We start from the raw sequence: 25032 nt of genomic DNA, 5'->3' as shown, positions 1-25032 counted from the left end.
GAAGCTAATAACATTAAAAGTATCTTCCATGAAAAGAAAGGGAAAAATATCTCATATATAGGTGACATTCCTGATGCCTATAGAAATCACTATATGGAACATTTCCAAAAAGAAAATATACATATCAATCAATTAAATCTAGATGAAAAATGTTCTAATATAAAAAAAAAAATACCAGAAAAAATTAAAACTAGATTTGCAAGCACCCATATCCTACAAAGAAATTACAGATACAATAAAAGAGGATAAAAATAATAAAGCCTCAGGTATAGATGGCATAATTATGGAAATATATAAACGTTTTCCTTCAAAGATACTATCCCTCTTCCATAAAACTCTATTAGAAATTCAGTCACAAACTTTAATATCGCCCTCTTGGAGATATTCCTTAATCACACCAATCCTAAAGGAAAATAAATCTTCAAACCTCTGTACCTCATATAGACCGATATCATTATTAAATAATGACTATAAGATATTTATGTCAATATTAACTAACAGAAAATACCACTATCCAGAACAATAAATAATGATCAAACTGGATTTATATGTCATAGACACACACATGACAATATTAAAATGATCATTTCTCTTATATATTATGTCAATAAAGAAAATAAAGAAGCACTCATAGTTTGCTTAGATATAGAGAAAGCATTTGTTTCCCTAAATTGGGAATATTTATTCAAAATCCTAATGCTGTTTGAATTTCCTGCATCCTTTGTTCATCTCCTAAAGAATATGTATACAAATAATTTAGCGTATATCAAGTTAGGTCCTTTTACCTCTGAATCTATACATATAACAAAAGGCACTAAACAAGGATGTCCCATGTCACCGATTCTATTTGCTCTGGCTATTGAAATATTGGCAGATTCAATTCATAACAGTATAAAAATCAAAGGAATAGATGTTTAAGAAGAATACAATTCTAAAGTAATGCTATTTACCAATGGCATATTACTAACATTATCTAATACAAAAGAGACATTAGAAAAAATAGATATATTAATTGACAAATTTCACATGACTTCAGGACTCCATTTCAATAAATCAAAATCTAAATTTTTATTTTTAAATTAAAAGAACTGCAGACTAAGGGGGATCACATCATAGGGAAACTAGAATCTACTTTAAATATCTAGTAATTGAGTTATGCAAGGATAATAATAAATTAGTCTCAAAGAACTACAATAATATCATCAACACAATTAAAATCTCTGTGGAAAAATGGAACAAAATAATATTAACATTTGAAGATAGACTACAGTTAATTAAAATGGTTTTACTGCCCAAGATCCTCTATATAGCCTTGGTAATACAACTGTTACCAGAAAGGAATATACTTAAAGAAATAAATTCATGCCTAATAAAATTTTTATGGTTTCTCAAAAAAAACAGAATAGCTTTAATACATCATATCAGACCATGGGAACAGGGAGGATTAAACTTTCCTGCTATAGAAACATATATAAAAGCATCAATATCTAAAACAATCTCAGACTGGATAAGTCCAAATTACTCTGCAAATTGGAAATAATTACTAACTGTAATATCAATAAATGAATTTGATTTACAAAAGAAATTTCAAATTACAAATAAAAACAATTTGCCATGGTGCATATTATGTATTAGTATGCAATATAACATAACTAAAACCACTAAAACTTGTATGATTAATTATTACATTTACTCATTTAGGAAAATTATTGATCTTTTAACACCATTTATAGTCACAAAGAACTTTCCACATAAAATATGTAGAGAAATTATTAATTCTTGGGAACAGAAATGATTTGTTTGTTGGCTCCAGTGTATCCAAGAGCTAACATTTTTAGATATGCAAGTAATAAAAACAACATACACATTTCCACAACAGGACTGGCTAACTTTACAGAGTATTCTGTCATATTTGCAAGATTTAAGTAGAATAATTATCACTTCTTCATTTAAAGAAATACCTAAATTTACAAAATACATATATGAAATCATGTATAATGACTTTGACATGGGACACAGTATTTCAACATTTTACAAAATATTGCTAAACTATAAAACAACACCCAAAACCTCATATTGGAAATATATAACAAAAGGACACTCAATACAGTTAACTGAAGATATTAAAACAAATATCTTATTATCAATAACGTATACATCCTTTACACAATACTGGAAAGTTTTTAATTGGAAATGCTTGCACAGAGCATTCTTAACCCCAGACAGAATCAGTAAAATTAGCTCTTCCATAAAAGGAATATGTTGGAGATGTGAGCAAGTACACAAATCAGATTGGAACCACATTTTCTTTGATTGTGTTAAAATTAAGCCATTTTGTTATTGTATTAATAACTTTCTACAAGCTTTATTTAATTAATCATTTTATTTAACTAAACCTCTTGTATTATTAAATGTAAACGAAGGTCCTCATTTGAATAGGTCAAAGATGTATCTAGTATGGACTATACTTGCAATTTCAATGAAGTGTATAACAAGAAGATGGAATACAAATACAATACCAACTTTGGAAGACTTCTACAGCCTACTGAAGATTTCAGCATTATTGGAAATTAAAATTAAAGAATTAAGAATTTATCCAAAGCCATTTATCAACAACCCTTGTGGAAAAGTCTTATCACTGATTGACACTACACAATAATTGATCAGACCCTGTGATAATGTTTGGACATACTTATAATGTAACCGTTTTTCATTAAGATCTGTTAGTGTCAGGCTAATGTAAATAGTGTACATAGTTATTTAAGATGTTATGTATAAATACTATGGAATTCATTCAAATGTATTTGAAAAATAAAAAAAAAAATTTGAGGAAAGAAAATCACTTCTTTAGTTACAGCCATTTACTCACCCGATATTTCTGACAGAGTACTCTGTAGGGACTTTTTAAAATCTCCCAACTCCCAAAACATTTGTTCCCAGTTTCCTCTTTTTTCCCCATCACACCTCCAACATTTGCTGTCTACCTGAGGAAAATTATTTGAAGTCTGATTGGGGTATAAAAATACATATGCAAACAATAGAGCCTGAACCTTTTGGACTTTGTTGCATACTTGGGAGCCATACTTCTGTCCTCTCATTGTTCTCCTGTAAATGCCCTTTCCAGTCCCTCTTCCCAATCTTTTCTAACCTACTCTGATTACTCATATAATTATCATGCAGTATTTTATATGCCATATCGCATACTCATTTTTTAACAGCAGCTTCTGTACTAGATTCAACTAAGAACTCTACCAGGTCTTTCATTTAATATTCCCTCTTCCTTTCTATTTGCCTATACTCTAATATCAATCCCTGGTAGGGAAGGCAGTTACTAGCCTGCAGTCTAAACGTCTTTTTGATCTTATTGCACTCTGTTACCTTTCCCTGTCTAGTTATTTCCTCCCAATACCTTGGTTCCTTTGACGGATTTCTCCAGTAAATTGCAGTCTCGTCTTTTCTATTTTCTGTACTCCTATATGTAGTCATCCCTACTGGCAAAATCTCCTTTTTTATTCTTGTATTGGTTTTGCTATTAGAATACTTTCTGCTACTTTATGAATATAATATTTTATATGGTTATTATTTTCCTTATGGATCTGCATCCAAAATCCCACTCTCTCTTAATTTCTTGACCTTCCCCCTTCTTCATTATCATCCCTTTCCATTTTGAATTCTAACTTTCTGCTTATGTTAAATATACAAGTCTTAACTTTGTAGCTGCAAAATATCCCTTCAAATCAGGTAATCCTAAACTACCTTGTTCTATTGGAACGATCTCCCTATCCCACTTAACATTTGCCTTTCTCCCTTTCCAGATAATTTCCTTCATCTGTTTATTAAATGTTCACAACTTCTTCTATGGTTGATAAAAATATGCCTGGCCCATGTATAAAACTAAATTAACTAAAACCTTCTCAGTGCTTGTATTTTACTATCAATATCCATAAACAAGACCTTCCTGTTTCTCATTTTTTATTATCTTGTGTTTAGTCTCTTCCCACATATTCTTAGCTGCCATAATAATAGCCTTTTTAGTCCATACTCCTAAATACTTCATCTGATCATGTCTCCATAAATGTGGTTATTTCTGAACCAATTCATGTGTGGGTTCATAAGTTATGCCTTTAACATTTGATCTGATGTCTTCAATCTTCATCTGGTCTTGAATGGTTACGTTTCCAATCCTCGGAAATGATCCAGCCTCTATATAGCTTGAGCTGGCCAAAAATCTATCAAGCTAAGAGTCTACTCACAATGTCTCTCTGTACATTACATTACATCTCGTTTGCTACTTTTATAGGAAGATGCATTAGCCAACTCTCTCTCGCAGCTAAGTGGTTTTTGAAATTATATACTATTTCTTTGAACCTTTCTTCTCTTTAAGTAGTAGTTTTAAACCTTGTCTACCCTTTTTCCATTTGAGTGAGTGTTTGTTCCTATACCAGTTGCTAATTCTTCCTTACCATAGTTGGTGGTCTTCTCCTCTCTCTCTCTCTCTCTCTCTCTCTCTCCTTTACCATTTAGTAATCTCTTCTACCATCCTTGGTAGGATTTTTCTCTTGTGTAAGTGTTGGACCTTTTCATTTTTCATTTTACTGAACTACTACCTTTCTTTGTTAAAAGAGCGGATAAATAAAAATCTACCACTTGATTTAAACACTGGCAAGAGTGCGGCAGGAAAATGACGAACTCTGATGGGCATGATAAATGTGTCTATTGTTTGGGTGCACTTCATTTAGATCTAGAGTGCTCTATCTGCCAGGGCTTCAGTTCTAGAACCCTGGTAGAACGTAGACATAAGTTAATACTAAAAGGGCTTTTTAAGGCCCGTTTTGAGGAAGCATTGTTTAAGGCTGACCAGTCTCCCAAGGCCTCTGGCTCAAAATCTAGCCGCTCAGTGTCGACATCCCTATCAGCACCGACATATAAAAAACATAAATATCGTTCTGCTAGTTCTTCCTCATAACTGAAATCAAAGGTTCCAAGAATTTCAGAACGGACTGAGTCCTCTTCACCAACTGCTACCTCAGTGCCATCGACACCTACCATGACACCAGCACCGATAACTACTCCAGTGTCAGCAACAGCTTCTTTAGTTACCATGTCAGTACTGACATCTACTGCGGCTCCACAGCCCCAACCTTCTGCTCCAGTGCTGAAGGCAGAGACTTTCTATATGCCAAGGACTATTATTCCCCATCTATCAACTCCTTTTTGGGTCAGCTCCCTAGCCCCTTCATAGAGAGACCTGAATCCCTCTCTGGATTGTCCGTTTGCTCCACCAGGGTGTCTTTCTAAAGTTGATATAGTGATGTTGGTAGACCAGCTTCTGATGGCTAGGAGTCTCCTCCTACTTCCTCTCAACCCCCTCTCCCTCCCTGGAGCAGGGGAGTTCTTTCTCAGTATTCCTCCACATATTCCTCCTCTGACCTCCTTGGAGGCTTTAGAGGTGTCAACTCCCACCACACTGACTCCAATGGTCTCGGCACCAACAGCATTTTTGTCTTCATTTCTGGGCATGGCTCTGACTCCCTTGGTACCATTGGAACCTATGGGCCTACGGGATCGGTCCTCTGCTGTTGGTTCCTAGGGGGTTGAGTTGATTCCTGTTTTTTATTCAGAGCCGACCTTACCACTTTGGTCTGCACTGGCTGGGGGCCTTTCCTTGGCTCCAGCATTGGAGGTGGGTCTCTTGGGACAGGGTGTGACCGCTGTTCCGAGTTTCTCTGTCTCGGTTCTGGGCTCCCGTCCCTCTTCAGGGGGGCCTGTCTTTCAGGCTGTGGAGAGGGCCTTGGCCACTGCTACTTCTCAGGTGGCGCCTTTGTTACTGAGTCTCACGCCTTTCTGGAGCTTACGCCATCATCTGTACCTGGACAGCGAGCTCAAAGGAAGCAAGAGTCACCATGCAAAGACCTTCCTTCTTCTGAGAACTTTTCAGATATTCCCACTAAAAAGCCCTCCTCAAAAGAAAGTGTGTAAGAGGAAACACTTGGACTACCTTGAAGAGTCCATCTCCAAGGACATAGATTTTGATGAGGGGGAGGGTTCCCCCACTTTCACCCCCAGAAGACGTCACCTTTGGAGACATCCAGGAAATCCTTAAACATAGGGGTAACTGGAAGTCCAAAGACTCTTCCTCTGAGGAGTCTGTGTACTTGCAGACCTTTGAAGCTCACCCATCTACTTCCTGGGTGACTCCTCCTGCTGATAATCTTATTAAGTTGATTATTCAGCTGGCTGGGAAGGCTCCTGATTTGATAGAACCAATTAACCGGAGACCAGATAAAATACTCTCCACTCCATAGGATCATCAGTACTGGGCCAAAGGATTAGCACTAGATGCCATGGTGGTGGTGGCTGCCACTAGAAAGGAACTAGATGAGGAAAGTTCCACTGTTCCTCCCCTTAACAGTGGGTCAGGGGTGATGGAGAGATTTGGGAAGCAGGTTTATGCATCATCAACTTTTACTATTAGGTCATTGAACTTTCTGGCACATTTCACTAGGCTCCAGAGGGATCTGATCAAGGAGCTATCAGATACCCTAACAGGAGCTGTAGCTGAGAAGGTCCAGGAAAATGTGGACTCCTAGTTAGCTACCCTGGAGTCTATCTCTAATTCATCCATGAGGCTCATTGCACATGCAGCTGAAGGGGCAACCAGGTCAGACGATTCAGTTGCATTCAACGACATGCTTGGATGTGCCTGTGTGAGTTTGCAGTGTCATTCAAGTCTTCCTTTGTCAGTGCTCCTTTTGATGGATCCTCTTTGTTCGGCTCCAAGGTTAAAGAAATTCTATCCAGGTGTGAGAAAGATGGAAAGACCCTGTCTGCTGTGGGCTTACATTTTTCTGCTCCCCAGCTAGCTATTCCAGGAATCAGAGAAGGGTGAAAATGTGGTTCAAGAAGTCCCAGAGGCCTTTCAAGGGCACATGTGGTGAAGACTCTCCTCAGGGCAGAGGGGGGAGTTCAAATGGAAGACGCCATCCTAGAGGCAGAGGTGGCTTGCAAAACTAGGGATGGAGGCCTGATTGCTTACCTCTGGAGGCAACCCCAACAGCCTGGCGACAAATAATCATAGACGCTTGGGTGCTTTACCTTATCCCTTTCATTCTTTATCCAAGAACTCGAACGAGACTTCCCGATGTTCCACCCAGTCAGAGGGACCAAGCAGCCTTGGAAATACAAAAGCTGCTCGAAAAAAGAGTCATCCAAGAATTCTCACCAGACCAGATAGAATCCTGATTTTACTCAAGGTTCTTTTTCATAACAAAAAAGACAGGGGACTGGAGACCAAATCTGGATCTCAGCATTCTAAACAAATTTGTTCAACAGTCCAAATTCCTGATGGTTATTTTTCAGTCAATACTTCCCTTTAAAGAGGAAAACGATTGGATGTGCTCTATAGACCTTCAAGACACGTATTACCACATAAAAATGGGCAAATGCTCAAGAACATTCTTCCGCTTCCGGCTAGGAGCAAGTCACTATCAGTTCAGGGTGCTGCCCTTTGTTTTCACCACATCCCCAAGGGTGTTCATTAAATGTATGGTAGCAGTAACAGCTCATTTGAGACTGCACGCATCTGGTTGTTTACATATCTAGACAACAGGCTCATCACTGCTTCCATCTACTGCTACAGGTGACAGAATTCACCCTACAATTGTTCCTGCACCTAGGCATTACAGTCAATCTTGTAAAGTCTCAACTAACTCCCTATCAAGATATGGAATTTATCAGAGCTCGACTCAACACTCTCTCCTTCCTACCGGCCCACAGACTCCAGAAAATAAAATCTGAAGTTCATTCTCTCCTGATTTTGAAAAAATACCAGGTGTACTGGCGCTTCAAGCACTAGAATCCATGGCAGTGCGATCACTCTGGTCCCACTAGTGAGATTTCACGAGATTACTGCAATGGTTTCTAGCAAATAAATGGTCCATTTTTACCCACCCTATGAACCACCCCATAGTTATCACCAGTTGCTGCAAAAAGAACCTGTCCTGGTGGATGGAATCCGAGCAAATTCTTCTGGGCCTCCCCTTTGTCCCTCTTCAGCCCAACATCATAGTGACCACTGATGCCTCACAGATGGGGTGGGGGGGCACTGTCTGGGAAAGACAGTCCAAGGCACTTGGACCCCGATACAGGCCAATCTGCATATCAACATCTTGGAGCTGAGGATGGTGCTACTAGCGTTGCAAGCATTTCACTCTGCCCTCCTTCAAGGAACAATTGGAATTCAGTCAGACAACATGTCCATAGTCTGGTACATCAACAAACAAGGGGGAAACATATCCTATCCCTTGTGTCGAGAAGCCCTTCGAGTGTGGAGTGGGCCATTGTCTCCAACCGCTTTCTGATAGCAGTGCACATCCAGGAGAATTCAAATGTGATAGTGGATAAACTGAGCAGATGCATTCTACTGTCTCACGAGTGGTCTCTCTATCCCAAGATAGCAAAGAAGATCTTTCATTGCTGGGGGCAGCCTTGCTGCGACCTTTTTGCGTCACCCATAAACAACAAGTGCAGGATCTACTTTGCCCTGATCCCCCCTCAGGGGAAGTCCTCAAGAGATGCTGTTCTCCTTGATTGGCCCCCAGGTCTCCTCTCTGCCTTTCCTCCTTTCCCTCTGATCCCTCTCTTCCTCAAGAAAGCAGCCAGGTTGAGAAGCAAAGTAATTCTCATTGCTTCCTTCTGGCCTTGACAAATTTGGTTTTCCTTCCTATGGCCTCATCTAGTACACTGTCCATGGATTCTGGACCCAGTTCCAGACCTTCTGTCTCACCCTCAGGGACTGGTGCATCCCAATCTTCAAAGTCTCAAGCTAACTGCTTGGTTTCTCCAATTCTGTTATTCATCAGGCATAATGATATTCCATCCCCGGTATGAAAAATCTTGCTGGCATCACATAAACCATCCACCAGGAATCTGTACCTCAGTAAGTGGAAGAGATTTTCAATCTGGGCTTGTGATAATAGCCTTGACCCCTTTTCAGCCCCGGTAGAAAAAAATGTTAGAATTTTTGGCCATTCTTTTTGGTAGGAGAGCTTCCTCTTCTGCTGTTAAGGTCATTCTAGCTGCCATCTTTAATTTTCATAATGGCTTTGGAAACCTGCCCTTAATTTCACATAGACTATATAAGATCTTCCTCAAGGGAACTGTTCGATTAAAGCCTCCATTTAAAGACCCTCTACTTCCATGGGACCTAACTGTTGTTTTACAATCACTAGTACTTACTCCCTTTGAACAAGTGGACATTTGTGACTTAGTTTCTTTCTTTGAAAACACTTCTGCTTATAGCTATAACCTCTGCAAGACGAATTTCCGAATTGCAAGCTTTATGTTCAAACCCCCCTTACTTAATTTTCCAAAAGGATAGAGTTACACTCAGAACCAATTCATCCTTTCTTCTGAAGGTGGTCTCAGAGTCCAGTATCAACCAAACTATAGGCTTACCTGTCTTCTTTCCCAGTTTTTCCAACAAAGGTGAATACTGCCTACACTTGTTAGATGTTCATAGACAATTATATTTCTACCTCAACAGAACTAAACATTTCAGAAAATCAGAACAATTATTTGTTTCCTTCTCTGGCACAACCTTTGGAAAATCTGTCTGTAAGGTTACCTTGTCAAAATGGTTGAGAGATTGCATCACTTACGTTTATAACAGAAATAATCTAAAGTTACCTGTGCAGGTGAAGACACATTCCATCAGATCTATGGCTACTTTGGCTGTTTCCCATTCGAAGGCTTCCATATGTGCCGCAGAAACATGGGTTTCTCCACATATTTTTATTACTCATTACAAATTGGATTTGTTCTCCAGGGAAGAGACACTTTTAGTTCTATGGTACTGAGGAATATCCTTCCATTGGGCCACCCAGGATCTAATGTAGCTTTGGACTCTGTCCCATCAGTCAAGAATAGATGAAGATTGACAACATCACATAAAGAAGTTATGTTTTACCGTAATGCTCCATCTGTGTTGTTGATCTTCATCTATTCTTGGCATCCCACCCTCCTTCTCCCTCCTGTGGGTTCCTGGAAGAGTGAGTCTTTGTCCTAGGTTCTCTGTTGGGACTCACCTTGGACATTTGGATTAGTTTCCATCTATGTTTCTATATGTCTGCAAACTCAATATGAGGTAATGTAGAGAGGTGCATTGTAGGGAGACTCTTAGCTCGAGAGTTTTTTGGCTGGCACAGGCTATATAAAGGCCAAATTGGTTCCAAGGATCAGAACTGTAACCCATCAGTCAAGAATAAATGAAGATCGACAACACAGATAGCATGTTATGGTAAAACATAACTTCTTTTTTTATCTTCGACACAGTGATGAAGCAGTTTGCATTGTCACCTCACAGCAAGAGGTTCTCCTGTTCAGTTCTCGGCTGGGGTGCCTTTTCTGTGGAATCTGCATGTCCTCCATGCATTCGTGTGGGTTTTCTCTGGGTGCTCCGGTTTCCTGCCATGTTACAAAGACATGCGTCTGGAACATTTCTCTCTGAGCCTGTGCTGAAAATTGGCTCTTTCCAATTTGGATGTTCCCAGTAAAGAAATGTTAAATAAATAAACTCATTAAATGTATGCCCTAAAAGGACTTGAAACTGTCTCAAAATGTTCCACAACACTGTGGTGCCTTTTTCTGGATTTATCAGGTGCAAAATAATATCAAATAAAGCCAACTTTTCTTGATTACTGTACCAGTTATATCCTTGCATTTCTAAGTTCCTTATGTTCTTTGCCAGTGGTTTTAAATCTAAAGTAAATAACAAAGGGGAAAGAGGACACCTGTGCTTGGCCCCTGTTTTCAAACACAGCTTGTCAGAGAGGAAACATCACACTTTAATTCTTGCCTCCGATCTTTCATATATCCTAAATAAGCTTATTATTGTATCAGGGAATGCAAATGCTTCTATTGACATACTCATAAAATCCCAGTTTACTCTATTGAATGCTTTTTGTGCATCAAGACCCACTAACAGCAGTGGTATTTTCTTACATTCTGCTTCCCTCTGGATCATCTTTGTTCTATTTTGTTATCAAATGTTTATCTTCCCTCCACAAAAAACACATTGATCCATATCTATTTTGGCAAAAAACTTTGCCATTCTTTTAGCTAGTATAGACATAAACACTCTATAATCATGGTTCAAAATTGAAATGGGGCTATATGAATCTGGGTCTAATGGGTATTTATCATCTTTAGGTAATACAGCCACCACAGCTTTCTTTCATTATGGTGGTGCTTCACCTGCTTTTAAAATACTATTAAATAAAATCTTACAGATTATCTTTTTTCTTTCATCCTAATTTCCAGACTTCCACAGGAATACCATCTGTTCCTAGAAACTTTCACGAACATTGATTATACATCATCTTTTTTATCTCCTCTCCTCCTATCTTAACTGTTAGTTGTTGAGCTTCATCTTCCACTGACTGGCATGAGTCTTCTATAAATATTTTTATTTTTGCACTTTTTTTATTTACACATTTTTCCACTTTATACAAATTTTCATAAAATATCCAAAGTATCTTTAATACCTGTACAGGATCTGTGGTTATTTTTCATGTTATAGGCTCCCTGTGTTTGATGACAGCCCTTTATATTTTCTGCTGCCTAAGCCATTATGTTAGAAGTTATTGTGTAATGAAGTTATTATCAAACAATAGTTGCTTAACAGCAGTCTGTCTAAATTCATGCATATTATTCAGATATTTCTTTATTTTCTTTTTAGCACTATGTATATGTTCCTGTTTTTGTTTTGTGAGATTCTCCTTATTGTGAAGTAGTTAAACCATTGTCAGCCCCTCTAAATACTTCTTATCACTTTTGAACCATATCTCTTTCTCTTTTATCTCTACCCCATTTTAAATTCCATTTTAATTTTATCCCACTCACTAGATATAATTTTTGAAGATATTTGTATCTTCTCTAATAACGCTCATATAATTTCCACTACTAATTCCTTAAATTCCTATTTTCTAACTGGTGATTATGAAAGCACCAGTGTTTCACTTTTACTTCATTTTCGTGCATTTTTATCTTAGGTTTTATTGGTGCATGATCTGAAATAGTTACTGGATGTGTCAAATACACATGTTCCTGTGAAATATAATTTCTATTTAGTCTAGACCATTTATCATACTTCGGACAATACTATGTAAATTATGTCCGAGTTCCTACTACTGAATTCTTATCTTCCATACCAAATATTTTCATAAATTTATTCAGAAATCTACCCTGTTTTGTTATATTTCTCTTTCTAGGTCCCCCTGATACAGTCTCATTATTGCAAAGCAAGTTCTATTCAGTACCAATAAGTAATATTCCCTGCTGAAAGCTTATTCCATCCATCTATCCATCATCCTCAACCACTTTTCCATTTTTTTTTTGCAAATGGGGTCAGGGTGTCACTTCAACAGTGACAATCATCTAGAGCCAAGGTTTACACCACCAGGTGGCTAGCCCTGTGCCGATAGTTCATTTGTACCACACACTCACACCTTGGACCAATTGAGAGTGTCCAATCCACCTGCATGTCTTTGGAATATAGGGGGAGCACCCGGAGGAACCTACGCAAACACAGGGAGGACATGCAGAATCTGCACAGAAGGCACCCCAACCGAGAATCAAACCAGAGGACCTCTTGCTTTGAGGAGACTATACTAACTCCGCCACCACTGCACCACCCTTCTTCCAAAACTTTCTTAAGCTTCATAATAGCAGTTTACAATGGAATCTACATGCATGCCAGCATAATCCTCCTACCTTGTCAATAGCCTCTTACTACCACAAATCTACCATTATTGTCTTTTTTCCTCTACTATCACTTTGGGAGCCCCTCTAGCAATTGGTATAATAACTCTCCTCTTCTTTTGTCAATACTCTTTCCTTTTTGTCGATACCTGTAAGGCATTTATGTTCAAAGATAATATCGGTAGCGTAGCCATCATGATTAAAAGCTTTTGTTCCCACCTGTTTTACATCTCAGTTTTTTAAATGCATATCTCCAACTTTCATGTTACATACACTGTTTGCCAAACTGATCTTTTATACATTTGTTTCTTCTCATCTGCATTTGAACCTGTGTCACATTCTTTCAAGACATTTTGTTTTAATGAAAGCCCGAAAAAAAGACTATATACATTTTTGAAACTCCATCCCTTATTAACTTTGAACAAACACCCAAAACTGTGTACATCATCAAAAGACTAGGTTTAACCCTCTTAAATAGAAGCAGTTGCCCCAGATTGCCAGCTGCCCCCACAGGCATTACCTAACATATAAAATTAAGGCCACCCATGCAAAAGCACATGCTACAGCATGTGTTCCCATTTGCACTAATTGCTGTCTCTTCTTTTCTTATCTGTATCCCCCTTGTAAATGTGAACAATAGCTTACATGCGTTCAGAAAATATTAATGTTTAGCTTTAAGAAGAAGTGCACTGGCTATCTTTAAATAAAACTATAAATAAAACTAAGTTGTACACTGTTCTATTAAATGCATTAAGTATTAAGCCAGCTAGAGAGGCTGCTATCTCTTTTTCACTTCCCATAATTTCAAACTTTATTTTTCACTGAACTGACTGCCATTGTACCTTTAAATTTTGGATTTCTCTGAGCAAAGAATGCTCAGAACTCTCCACATGAACTGCTTGCACCTGCACACAGTTCATCTCCATGTAAAAGTAGTCCACAATGAAGCTGTGTAAATTTCACTCAGAGCAGAATGTACAAGTGCCTTAGCAGCAGACTTCTTAACTCCCTACTGAACATTTGCTAATGAAATAAAGCAAGCTAATATATTTCCAGATATAAGAGGCTTGGCATTTTCCACAGCTGTCATAATTTTGTCTTATTTTTCAAACCTACTTGCTTACAAAAAAGTACTTGTTTATACCTTAAGCCAAGGGCAATATTTTAGACATTCACTCTTGTAAATATAAGAGAAACTATATTAATTCTACATATAATCACTACACTTATAAACACCGCCCCAATCCCAGCAGCTCAAGATCACAGCATATTAGCATTAAACTTGCCTTTGTCCAGCCTTTCTCTTTTTATACAGTAAAGCCTATATCTCATATAAATTAAAAAGTACTTATTTATATTAGTATCTTTAACACATACAACAATCATGAAAAGATTCCCTAGATTGAAAATACCTCTGATTACACACTACACAAAGCTGCTGTACTATAAACATTTTATACAGATACTAAGAACAAACATTGTTTTCATTACAGTCACTTCTTTCCCCTTTTAGTATCCTTCTAAACATTAATGGCATAAATGGGGTATATGCTAGTCCACTCACAAATTTAATGAAGCCAACAAACATCCAGTGTTTCTCAGACACTTTTTTATTAAGCAGTTTTTCACAAATCTCTTTGGTGCTTTGTAGTCTCCTGTTTATTCACTAATTTCAGTGATGCTGATCTTTTTCCTGTTTATCTCCATCTTCCAACACCAGACTTTGATTCAAGTACAATGTACTCCTGATTCTTCTCGTCAACTCTTGTGCTTTTTTCTGTCTCACAGCATTTGTAATACTGGAAATGTTTCACTGGCATAGTCTCTCTGTTACCTTTACTGTCAGAAAAATGAAAAGCAGAGTTCCCCTCTGTTTTCTGGTTCACTTTTTGTTGAATCAACTTTATTTCCTCCCTAGTCTGTTCTGTATCTCCTCTAGAAAAAACAATATTCTGAAGACAAATTTATTAGCAGCTTGAATCTCACACCTGCCTCTCAATATTTCCTGATTGTTGGAATATGTTTGCTTCCCTTCTGCCTGGTGTACAGTGAATAATCATATCTGATGTTGTCAGTTTTCATTATGTCCTCAAGTGTTGGGTTCAGATCCAATCCCTCAAATCTGACTCATCAGTTGCTAAAGCTTGTGACAATCAAAGTAGGCTCCCTTACCCATAATGCACCAACCCAATTACCTCAGACCTCATGTGCTGCTTCAAGCAAAAGACATGGTCTTCCATCTCATCATCACATAAGTTTCATATTTTTTCAAAACCTCACTTAAAAACCTTTATATTACTACCCCTTACCTTTGTCTATGAAATTTCTGTTTCTTACAATTTCTTAAATTTTCTTCTGTCTATAGTGCATTTTTTCTGTACATCTCAGATACTATTGTACTATCTTTCTTCCCCCATGACACTGTCGTAGCAGTTTGTTTTTTACCACCTTTAAAACAAAAAGTACAAAAGTTAAAAAATCCTCTTTTCTTAAGCCATATTCCTCCTCCTCAGCTTTGGACTCCTTAAGAAAGAGATCTCATAAGGATCTGGTTTCAACCCCAGATCCTAAAAAGGCTAAAATTCAAGCTCCTGTCAAGGAAACATTATTTATTTAACATTTGTTAACCGGGAAAGTCCGACTTGGAACAAAGCCAATTTTCAGTGGAGGCCCGGGGAGAAACGCTCCAGATGCATGTCTTTTAATGTGGGAGGAAACCGGAGCACCCAGAGAAAACCCACATGAAAGCAGGGAGGACATGCAGACTCCACACAGAAGGCACCCCAGCCGAGATATGAACCAGAGAACCTCTTGCTGTGAGGTGACAACGCTACCGCTGCACCACTGTGCCATCCATAATTGCCCATTATCTGATATGACACCTCCTAAGTCGGATCCGATGGAGTCAAAGCTCTTGGATCTGGCTTTGTCTGATCCAATGCAACATGCCAAACTACTACCCAGAACAAAGTACTTTCAGTCTCTGGGATCTGGTTCTTGACAGGGTACCTTCTCTGCTCTTAGAAAGACCCAGGTCTCCATCCATATGCTCTACTCACTCTTCCAGAAACCTTCCAGAAGAAAATGTGGAGAGAGAGAAACTGTTGAAGAAGATTCTCTTGGCACAGAGCCAGATTGTTGTTTCTTCAGCTCCTACTCCTCTGGGTCAGGAGAGCAGTATATCTGATACTTCCCAGCTACAGATTCCTCCTCTGACTTCTGTAGATTCAGAGTTTGGGATCTAATTTGTCTGGAACCATCTGGCTCTGGTCCGAGGATAACCTTATCCTAGGATCCAAGATCTCTAACTGTTCTGGTTCCATCGAATTCAGAGAGCTCCCAGAGCCGTAGTCTGCCTGTCTGGTCCGAGGTGTTGCATTCAACTCCAAAGCTTTCAGAACCGCCTCTGCACCTTGGAGCCTTGGTACTGGATAGCTCGGCTCTGGGTTCCACTTCAGAGGTTTTGCCATCGGAGAAGGGGAGGCCTACAGTTCAGAAGCTTGTCTTCTTAGATCCGATGGCCTGTCCGTGTCTGAGCCACTGTGCCTTCAAGGCTGCAAAGAGAGTATTTTATGCCTTGACAGTTAAGACAGATCCTTCCCCCTCGGATCCTAAGACCCATGCCATGATGTCTCAGCACTCAGAACTTCACCAGCTCTTTCCACAGGGACAGCCAGTACCAAAACCCCAGGTTCCCACTCATGGAATTGTAATCTCCTTTTCCGATACCTCCTCAGAGCACCCCACTGAGGAGGTCCCTAAGAAGAGGACCTGTAAGAGGAAATGCTTAGAGTCCCAGGAGGAGTCCATTACTGAAAACACAGATTTTGATGAAGGTGAAGGGTCCCCATGATCACCTCCTGAAGATGTCTCCTTTGGAGACATCCTAAAAATCCTTAAGCAGAGAGGTGGTTGGATGTCCAGCAACCCTACGTCTGAAAGAATCTGTTCTCTTGGAGGCTTTTGATACTTTACCCTGTACTTTCTAGGTACTCCACCCACTGATGACCTCACTGATTTGATCTCATGGCAAGTGTGGAAGGACCCTGACACCATAGAACCCATTCCTTGCAGACGAGACAGGATAATGGCACCACTAGAGGATAGACAGCTTTGGGGGAAGGCAGTTCTTGTTGATGCCATGATCATTGTAGCAGTCACCAAGAAGGAACTAGCTGAAGAAAGTTCCACTGTCCATCCCCCCAGCATGGAGTCACGGGTGATGGACAGATTTGGGAAGAGTGTCTATACTTCACTGACCTTCACTTTGAGGTCTGTGAATTATTTGGCATACTTTACTAGGCTGCAGAGGGATTTGATCAAGGAGTTATCAAATACCATCTCAGGTGCTGTTTCTGATGAAGTTTAGGCATCTGTTACTTCTCAGCTGATGACCTTACAGTTCTTATCCAATTCATCCATGAGGTTGATCTCACATGTAGTGGAACGAAACTCAAGGGCAAAGGGTTCAGGCGTTTCCATAAGGAGACATGCCTGGATGCGCTTCTGTGAGTTTTTAGAGGCTTTCAAGTCTTCTTTCATCAGTGCTGCTTTTGACAGAACATCTTTATTCATCTGCAAAGTAAAAGACTCTCAGTCCAGGTATGAAAAAGGTAAAAAGACTCTGTCTGCCGTGGACATGCATTTTTCGATTCCTCAAAGAACCTTTTCATCAACAAGTCAGTGGAAAAATGTAATTCAAGAAGTCTCAGGGTCCTTTTCAAGACACACGTGAAGCAGGTTCTCCCTGAGGCAGAGGAGGGAACTCTAATGGGCAAAGATGCCTCCATGGTAGAAGAGGCCCACAGAACCAGAGTTCCAGAGAATCATTCTTTGACAAACCCTATATTAGTCCTGAAAAGAGGCCTGATTGTCCACCTCTGGAGACAGTCGGGGAACATTTTACCCTGCACCAGAGAGCCTTGCTAGATATAACAAAAGATAGTTGGGTGTAGAGGATCACTTCCAGAGGCTATATTATACCCTTTTCCCTTTCTCCCCCAATCCCAAGGAAAATCCCTGATGTTCCACCCAGTCAGAGGGAACAAGCAGCAATTCAAATACAAAAGCTGCTAGAAAAAAAAAGACATCCAAGAGGTCCTGCCAGACTAGATAGAATCCAGAACTTGCGCTAGGTTCTTTTGTGTGCCAAAGAAAACAGGGGACTATAGACCAATTCTGGATCTGTCCAAACTAAACAAGACAGTTATAAGAACCAAGTTTTGGATGGTCATGGTTCAGTCCATTCTCCCATTTCTAGGCAAGGATGACTGGATGTGCTTTATAGACCTTTAGGACGTGTACTGCCACATAAAGATGAACAGACAGTCCAGGAGGTACTTATGCTGGGAGCCAGTCATTATCAATTCAGAAGACTGCCCTTTGGACTCAGCAAAGCCCCCAGGGTGTCCACAAAGTGTAAGGCAATAGTAGCAGCTCACCTGAGACTGCAAGGGTTCCGAGTGTTTCCATATTTAGATGACTGTCTCATTACTGCTCTGACCAGGCAGCAGCTCATATGTGCAAGAGACCTGATTCTCCTACTTGCTGTCATCTGGGGATAACCATAAACTATGACAAAAACCTCCTGAAACCAACTCAGACTTTAGAGTTCATAGTAGCAGTTCTCAATATAAATGCAACCATTGCTTCCCTTCCATTGCAGGGAACTCAGACCGTATGATTTCAAGTCAAAAAGATAATATGCAGCATTGCAATTTCAGCCCAACTGGTCCTTTAGGCTCTGGGATTGATGGCAGCAGCAATAACCTTAGTACCACTTGCCAGGTTTATATGAGAATTCTCCAGTGGATGTTAGCTATTCAATGGTCAATTCTTTATCAAAATATATCTTACAAGATAAGAATCACTCACATCTGCAAGAGAGATCTGAAATGGTGGATTCATTCAGACCAGGTTCTACAAAGTCATCCGTTCATTTCCCCTCGGCCCAAAGTCATAGTGACTATGGACACTTCCCAGCTGGTGGGGGGGGGGCATTATCTGGGGAAGATAGTCCAAGGCACCTGGTCCCCCAAGGAGGCCAGTTTGCATATAAATGTCCTGGAGATGAGAGACGTGCTGTTAGCATTGTAGTCATGTCAGAATGCTCTCCCTTTGGAGACAATTGCAGTAAAGTCAGACAACATGTCAGTCGTCTGGTACATCAGCAAACAGGGAGGAATCAAATCCTACCCACTGCATTGATAAACTCTCAGAGTGTGGCAGTGGATGATCTCGTCCATCCACTTTCTTTTAACAATGCACATTCCAGGGAAGTCGAACATGATAGCAGACAAATTGAGCAGGTACATTCTTCTACCTCACAAATGGTCCCTCAACAAAAAGATTGCAAACAGTCTTCTGACAGTGGGGCCAGCCTTGCTGCAGTCTATTCACATCCCTCCTGAACAACAAATGCAGCAGCTACTTTGCCCTAATCTCCTCACAGAGGGAATCCCCAAGGGATATTCTACTTTACAGTTGGCCCCCTGGTCTCTTTTACGTGTATCCTCTCACCCCATTGATTCCCAAATTTCTTCAAAAGGCTGCAAGGTTGAAGAGCAAAGTCATCTTCATGGCCCCTTATTGGCCTCAACAGATTTGGTTTCCCTTCATTTGGCCTCACCTGGTTCAACCACTTTGGTTTCTGGATCCAACTCTGGGCCTTCTGTCTCATCCAACAGGCATGATATATCCAAACAGGCTGGCTGCCTAGTTTCTCCATTTCCATTAATAGCCAGACAACCTATGCTCTCATCTCCTCTCTGTCATATTCTCTATACACCAGCAAATGGAAGAGGTTTGTTTTTTTGGCTCAAAACCGTAATATTAAACCCTTCTCAGCCCCCATGTATAATATCTTGGAATTTCTAGAGCATCGTTTTGAAGAAGGAGCTAGTTCTTCTACTGTTAAAGTACAATTTACAGCGATTTCCAATTTCCATGTTGGAATAAATGGTTCTTCTATAATGTCCCATAAATTGAGCAAAGCTGTTTTGAAAGGCACTCTACTCTTAAGGCCACCCTTTAAAAATCCTGTCCCCCTGTGGGACCTAAATTTTGTGCTGCATTCTCTTACACAATCTCCCTTTGAACCCTCAGCTACATGCAAACTCAAATATTTTTCATGGAACACAATTTTCTTAGTGGCCGCTATCTCAGCCAGAAGAATTGCTGAGATCCAAGCATTGTGCTCAAAACCTCCATAATTGATTTTCCATAAAGACAGAGTTACCTTACATACCAACCCGTCATTTCTTCCAAAGGTGATGTCAGAATCAAATATAAATCAATCAATTAATTTGCCAGTATTCTTTCTCAAATTTTCTAACAAAGAAAAATACGTATTACATTTATTGGATGTTCATAGGCAGTTGCATTTTTACTTACATAGGACAAAAAAACATCAGAAATTCTGATTAGTTGTTTATTTCGTATGTGGAACCAACATTGGGTAAACCAGTTACCAAAGTTACTCTATGTATATAGATAACAAATTGCGTTTCCTTTGTGTATAACAAATTGGGCATTGCTCTGACAAAACCTGTTCGAGCCCACTCCACCAGATCTTTGGCAACTTCCTCAGTTTTTCAATCCAAAGTATCCATGGATGATATTTGTGCAGCAGCTACTTGGTCTACTCCCTATACCTTTATTACTCGTTAAAAATTAAATCTTGTTTCCCAAGGAAGAGCATCTTTGGTTTTATGGTGCTCAAGAATATCCTTCCTTGAGTCCGCCATGGAAATTAGGTAACTGGGGACTCTGTCCCATCAGTTGAGGACAGAACATCAGATAAAGAAGTTATGTGCTCACTATAATGTTCCATCTGTATTGTCCATTTTCATTCTTCCTCAACTCCCCACCCACCAACCCCCTTTCTTAAGGCTTCTGGAAGAAGGAGTGCTTTGTGGACCTATATGCCATTATGTTTTTATATAAGCTCCAGATACAGCTTCACAATAATAATTTCCATATTTTAATTTCTACTAAGGCAGCAAACAAGATCTGAGATAATTAGAGTTGGTGCATTATGGATAAGGGAGAAGCTCGAGAGATTTTGGTTGCTATGAGCTTTAGCAATGGCCGATTCGGATCTATGGGAATGAAAATGGACAACACAGATGGAACGTTATGGTGAGTACATAACTTCTTCTTTCCAGAAACACTCTGCTGTCTCTAACTTTTAAAATATTTCCCTTCTGCCCTAGTTTTGTCAGGATCAGCTATTTCTGCTGGTATGATTGCATCTTTACTAATATACGTCTTGGCTGCTTTCTCATGGTTAAGTTTGGAGCATACACATGAGCCTTTTCAGTTAACAAATCCTCCTGTGGAATAGCAGTCCAGTTTCTTATTTGTGCTTTCATAAAATTAATACAGTCTGTTCCTTCTAGTTTTTATGGTACAGGACAAATCTCCGGTTTCTCTGTGCACTCTTTTCTAACTCCACCATTTTAGAAACAGCTATTCATGAGAAGTCTCATACTCAGAAAGCCTTTTCTTCGCTTCAGTCTCTGATTTTTGCAGTTTTAGCAATTGATCTGAACTGCTAGTTAAAGCTTCATACATTTTTTCCAGCCCTTTGTTATTTGTGTTGATATACTCCTTTGATGTTTCATTTATTTTAATCTCCCTGAGTGCATTTGATTTCTTTTTTTTTCCTCTAAGTTACTGGAAGCCATTTTTTGTACCAAAGTTGAAGCTTGGAGTGCTTTTTGCTGAACATCTACAGGATTCTTCGCAGCCAGTGTTTTCTCTTCACCTTGTCTGGTTGATATTCTTTCAGGTTCTCTAACTTTCTTCTTTGCTGGCATTCAGGCACTGTATTTAGCCAGTAACCGAATTCTACTCAAGCTGGTAATATCACTGGCTCTTATTTCTCAGTTTCGTTTTTCACACTGTGAAAGCTGAAATTAAGCCATTTCTAATATGCTTAATCTCGTGGGACTAACTATAAATGGACAGACGTGTCTTGCTTGTCCCTAAACCAAGTGTATTATATATAGGTGTACCAGTGAGCACATCTTTGTAGGTGAGCCACAATTTACATTTAGAAACTCATAAATTCAAACGTTTTTTATATGTTACAGGCCTGTTGTTGGACTAAAAGGAAGGAGGGACACTGTTACTATAAGAAAAATTGACATTTGGGTGGAGTTGTCCCTTAAGCTTTAAGATATCTTGTCAGTCATTTTATTTTTTTTTTAGATTCATTAACTTTAAGAAGTAAAAATGTAACAATATTTAAATATTCTGTGCTTCTTTATTTGATGCATGATACAGATTCTTGGGCTACTCTGCTATCAAGAGATATTTGGTCTGATGCTTCTCTCCCATACCAAAGTGACTTAAATGGCTTCCATGTCATTGATTAAAGGCCGTTTGGTTGGGTTCTAACCTACTGATTACCTTTGGCTGATATTACTTTTCCTGGAAATGTTTCTCATTGCAATATATGTAGTGTAGCATGAGAGGCAGAGGGGTGTTACCCCCTACAAAAACTCTTGTTTTTGAGGAATGTAGTTCTTGATCAGTTCTGATTGAGGATTTTTTCTATCAGCCTTGGCCTTGATCAATCACAGTGGAAGCACTCAAGGTAATTTTGCCTGAATTTGGTTGTTGTCCTATTTATACTGCAATGTGGAAGTTTAACTAAGAAGGATATTAAGGCTTTAGCTTCCCTCTGGTGTTGGTATCATAGGATAGTTTTGGTTTGGTTTGTTCAGCTTGGTGTGTGTTAGTAAAATGTAACTCAACAAATCCTAGTAAGGTAAACATTTGTAATATATTCTGCACCTTTGAACCGTTTATTATTATGCTAAGATTGTAGTCTTCTGATTATCTTATTTTATTATATTTTACAGAATGCACCAGCTTTCAAAGCATGATAAAAAGCCTGCAGGAAACTATTCAAAGTCAGTGTGACATAAGAGGTAATGGAATATATTTTTAACCAGAAAAGTTAAACTATGAGACTTTCTTTGAGTGTATTTGGAAGAAGGTGCTTCATAGAATAACGACACATAGTTCTTAGGTAATTTAGTTTGCTTGATGTCCTTCCAGGATCACTGCTGCAGTATTACTAACAGATAGAATATCCTACCAAGGATAGCTGTAGTTCCGACCAGCATAAAAGCCTGGGTGCTTTCTTCTTGCACAGTGCATCCAATTTATGACCTAAGGCCAAAGACAGGAGGTACAAAAGGACTGTACAAGTGTGAATATCCCCAGAACTTCCTTGATACCTGTCCAAAAACAGAATTTCATTTTGTCTTCAGTCTGCGAGATGTACAACTAGTACAGCTTCCTAGCTGTTGGGTAAATAAGTACCCATTGGTGACCCTTCCTTTTCTTATTGATTCTACCCCTATCAGAGGGATTCTTCCACTGAGGAGGAAGATTAAGATGTAGATGATGATTTTCCCGGTGGATTTGTCACAAATACATTCCTCTGTGGCTGTGGCTTCTGTTGAAAACTATACCCTACCACGTGACTCTCCTTTAGGGAAGCTGTCTTTCAGAGACACAGTGGTCAAAGTGATGCAGCATTTTAAATTGGAAGGCACTAAGATACTGATGCACACCAGAAGTACTTTGCACTCTTGCATGAGGTGCTCCTAAACCCTCAGCTCCCCCTGTCCTTGACCCCCTTTTGGATACCTTCACTAATACTTTCTTGAAACCTGAATGTCATCCTGCTGCACCTAAGAAAACAGGTCAGTTTTATAAAGTACATGATTATCAAATGTTTTTTTATAAAAATCCCTCCTCTTACCTACCTTTGATTTCCCTTTTATCGGAAAAACGCACTAAGCTACCACCCTCCTCTAATATGTTATCAACAGACAAGGATAGCAAGGCCATAGATATGTATAGTAAAAAGTTTATACCGTTGCTACCTTAGCCTTTACAGCTGTCAATTACCAGAACCCATATCTCTTCTGTCTAATTTGGGTGACGTTATCAGTGCCATGCCAGAATCTGATAATAGGTCTTCTGCAGTAACTCTGCTTAACGTTGCCTCTCAGGTTGACAGACACACTATGCAGATGCATCTTCTACAGTGACTGCTTTAGGGTCTGTCATACATCATAAGTATTCCTGGTTAGAACTTCAGTCCTTACTGTAAGATGTCAAAACGGACTTTAGGCCCCCCTCAGGGTACTCACAGACAACACCACTGTCATGTGGTACATAAACAAGCAAGGAGATACCAAGTCCTATTGTATTTGCATATTAGCCTTGATGGCATGGGAGATTGCCATTCAGCACAACTGTGTTTTTCAGGTGGTTTACATTACTTCAGAAAAGAATATGGTGACAGACAGACTGAACAGGTCCAGGGCAGATCTTCACAAATGGATGTTAAACAGGGAGGTCTTCCTGGATATTGCCCGTAGGTGGGGTATTCCCCAAGTAGATAGTTTTGCAGCAACCCACAAAAGACACTTAGGCCATTTGTATTCCAGAGAAACATGTATGTCTTTTTCTTAGAAGGGGTGATTCCTGTACACCTTTACTCCCCTACCTTTGTTGCCAAAAGTCCTTCACAAAATTATGAATAACAGCCCAAAAATCTTGCTGGTGACCCCCTTTTGGTCCAGACAACACTGGCACCCCCTTGTTTTCCATCTGGCCAGGGGCCATCATCACAGGTTACCTCACATAATGGACTTGCTTACACAGAACAAAGGCTCTGCCATTCACCCTCGCCTCTTAACTCTGCAGTTAACTCTTTCGGTGATAAGAGTTTTAATTCCTTTCAGACACTACGTTTCAGAGGACATGTTTCAGGTTTTACAGAAGACTAGATAAACAACTACTAGAAAATCTTATGTTTCAGAATGGAAGACATTTTCTTTGTGGTGTCAGAAGAAGAAACAGGAACCATAACCTTTTTCTAGTGGGAATTCCTATTGTTCTTTCTTACTTGGGTGAGTTGCTCAGTTTGGCCTGGTATACCTCATTCACTCCAATGCAGCTCAGGCAGTTTGCACTGTAACTTCCAATGGGCGGAGCCTAAACCTTTTGACAGAATCAAATTATGTCCTCATATTTCAAACAAAGGTTCATATCTCTGGAATCGTAGGGATTATGAAAGAAGTATAAATGGCAGACACTTGAGCACAAACTATTTTTATAGTGGTAGTATTCTTTATAGGTCTTAAAATAAATTTTATAAGTCACAGTAAACACAGTGACTATTACATGTATAATATTTTATAAATAACTTACACTATCGCAGCAACCACACACAGTGTCAGCAGC

General features: G+C 39.3%; 1 protein-coding gene across 1 annotated transcript in view; it reads left to right on the top strand.

Annotated features, from left to right (window-relative positions):
• Nucleotides 1–25032, top strand: part of CCDC152 (coiled-coil domain containing 152) — a 1110728-nt gene that overhangs the window by 335566 nt on the left and 750130 nt on the right. The window contains exon 2 of the mRNA XM_044069728.1: nucleotides 22629–22697. Coding sequence (XP_043925663.1) covers nucleotides 22629–22697 — 69 coding nt within the window. The remainder of the gene's footprint in view (nucleotides 1–22628; nucleotides 22698–25032) is intronic.

This window comes from Protopterus annectens, chromosome 1.part0 (genome assembly GCF_019279795.1).
Source record: "Protopterus annectens isolate FY-2018-M chromosome 1.part0, PAN1.0, whole genome shotgun sequence".
Lineage (NCBI taxonomy): Eukaryota > Metazoa > Chordata > Ceratodontiformes > Protopteridae > Protopterus > Protopterus annectens.
Note: the sequence above shows the minus strand (reverse complement) of the source record. Positions and strands in the feature narration are given on the sequence as shown.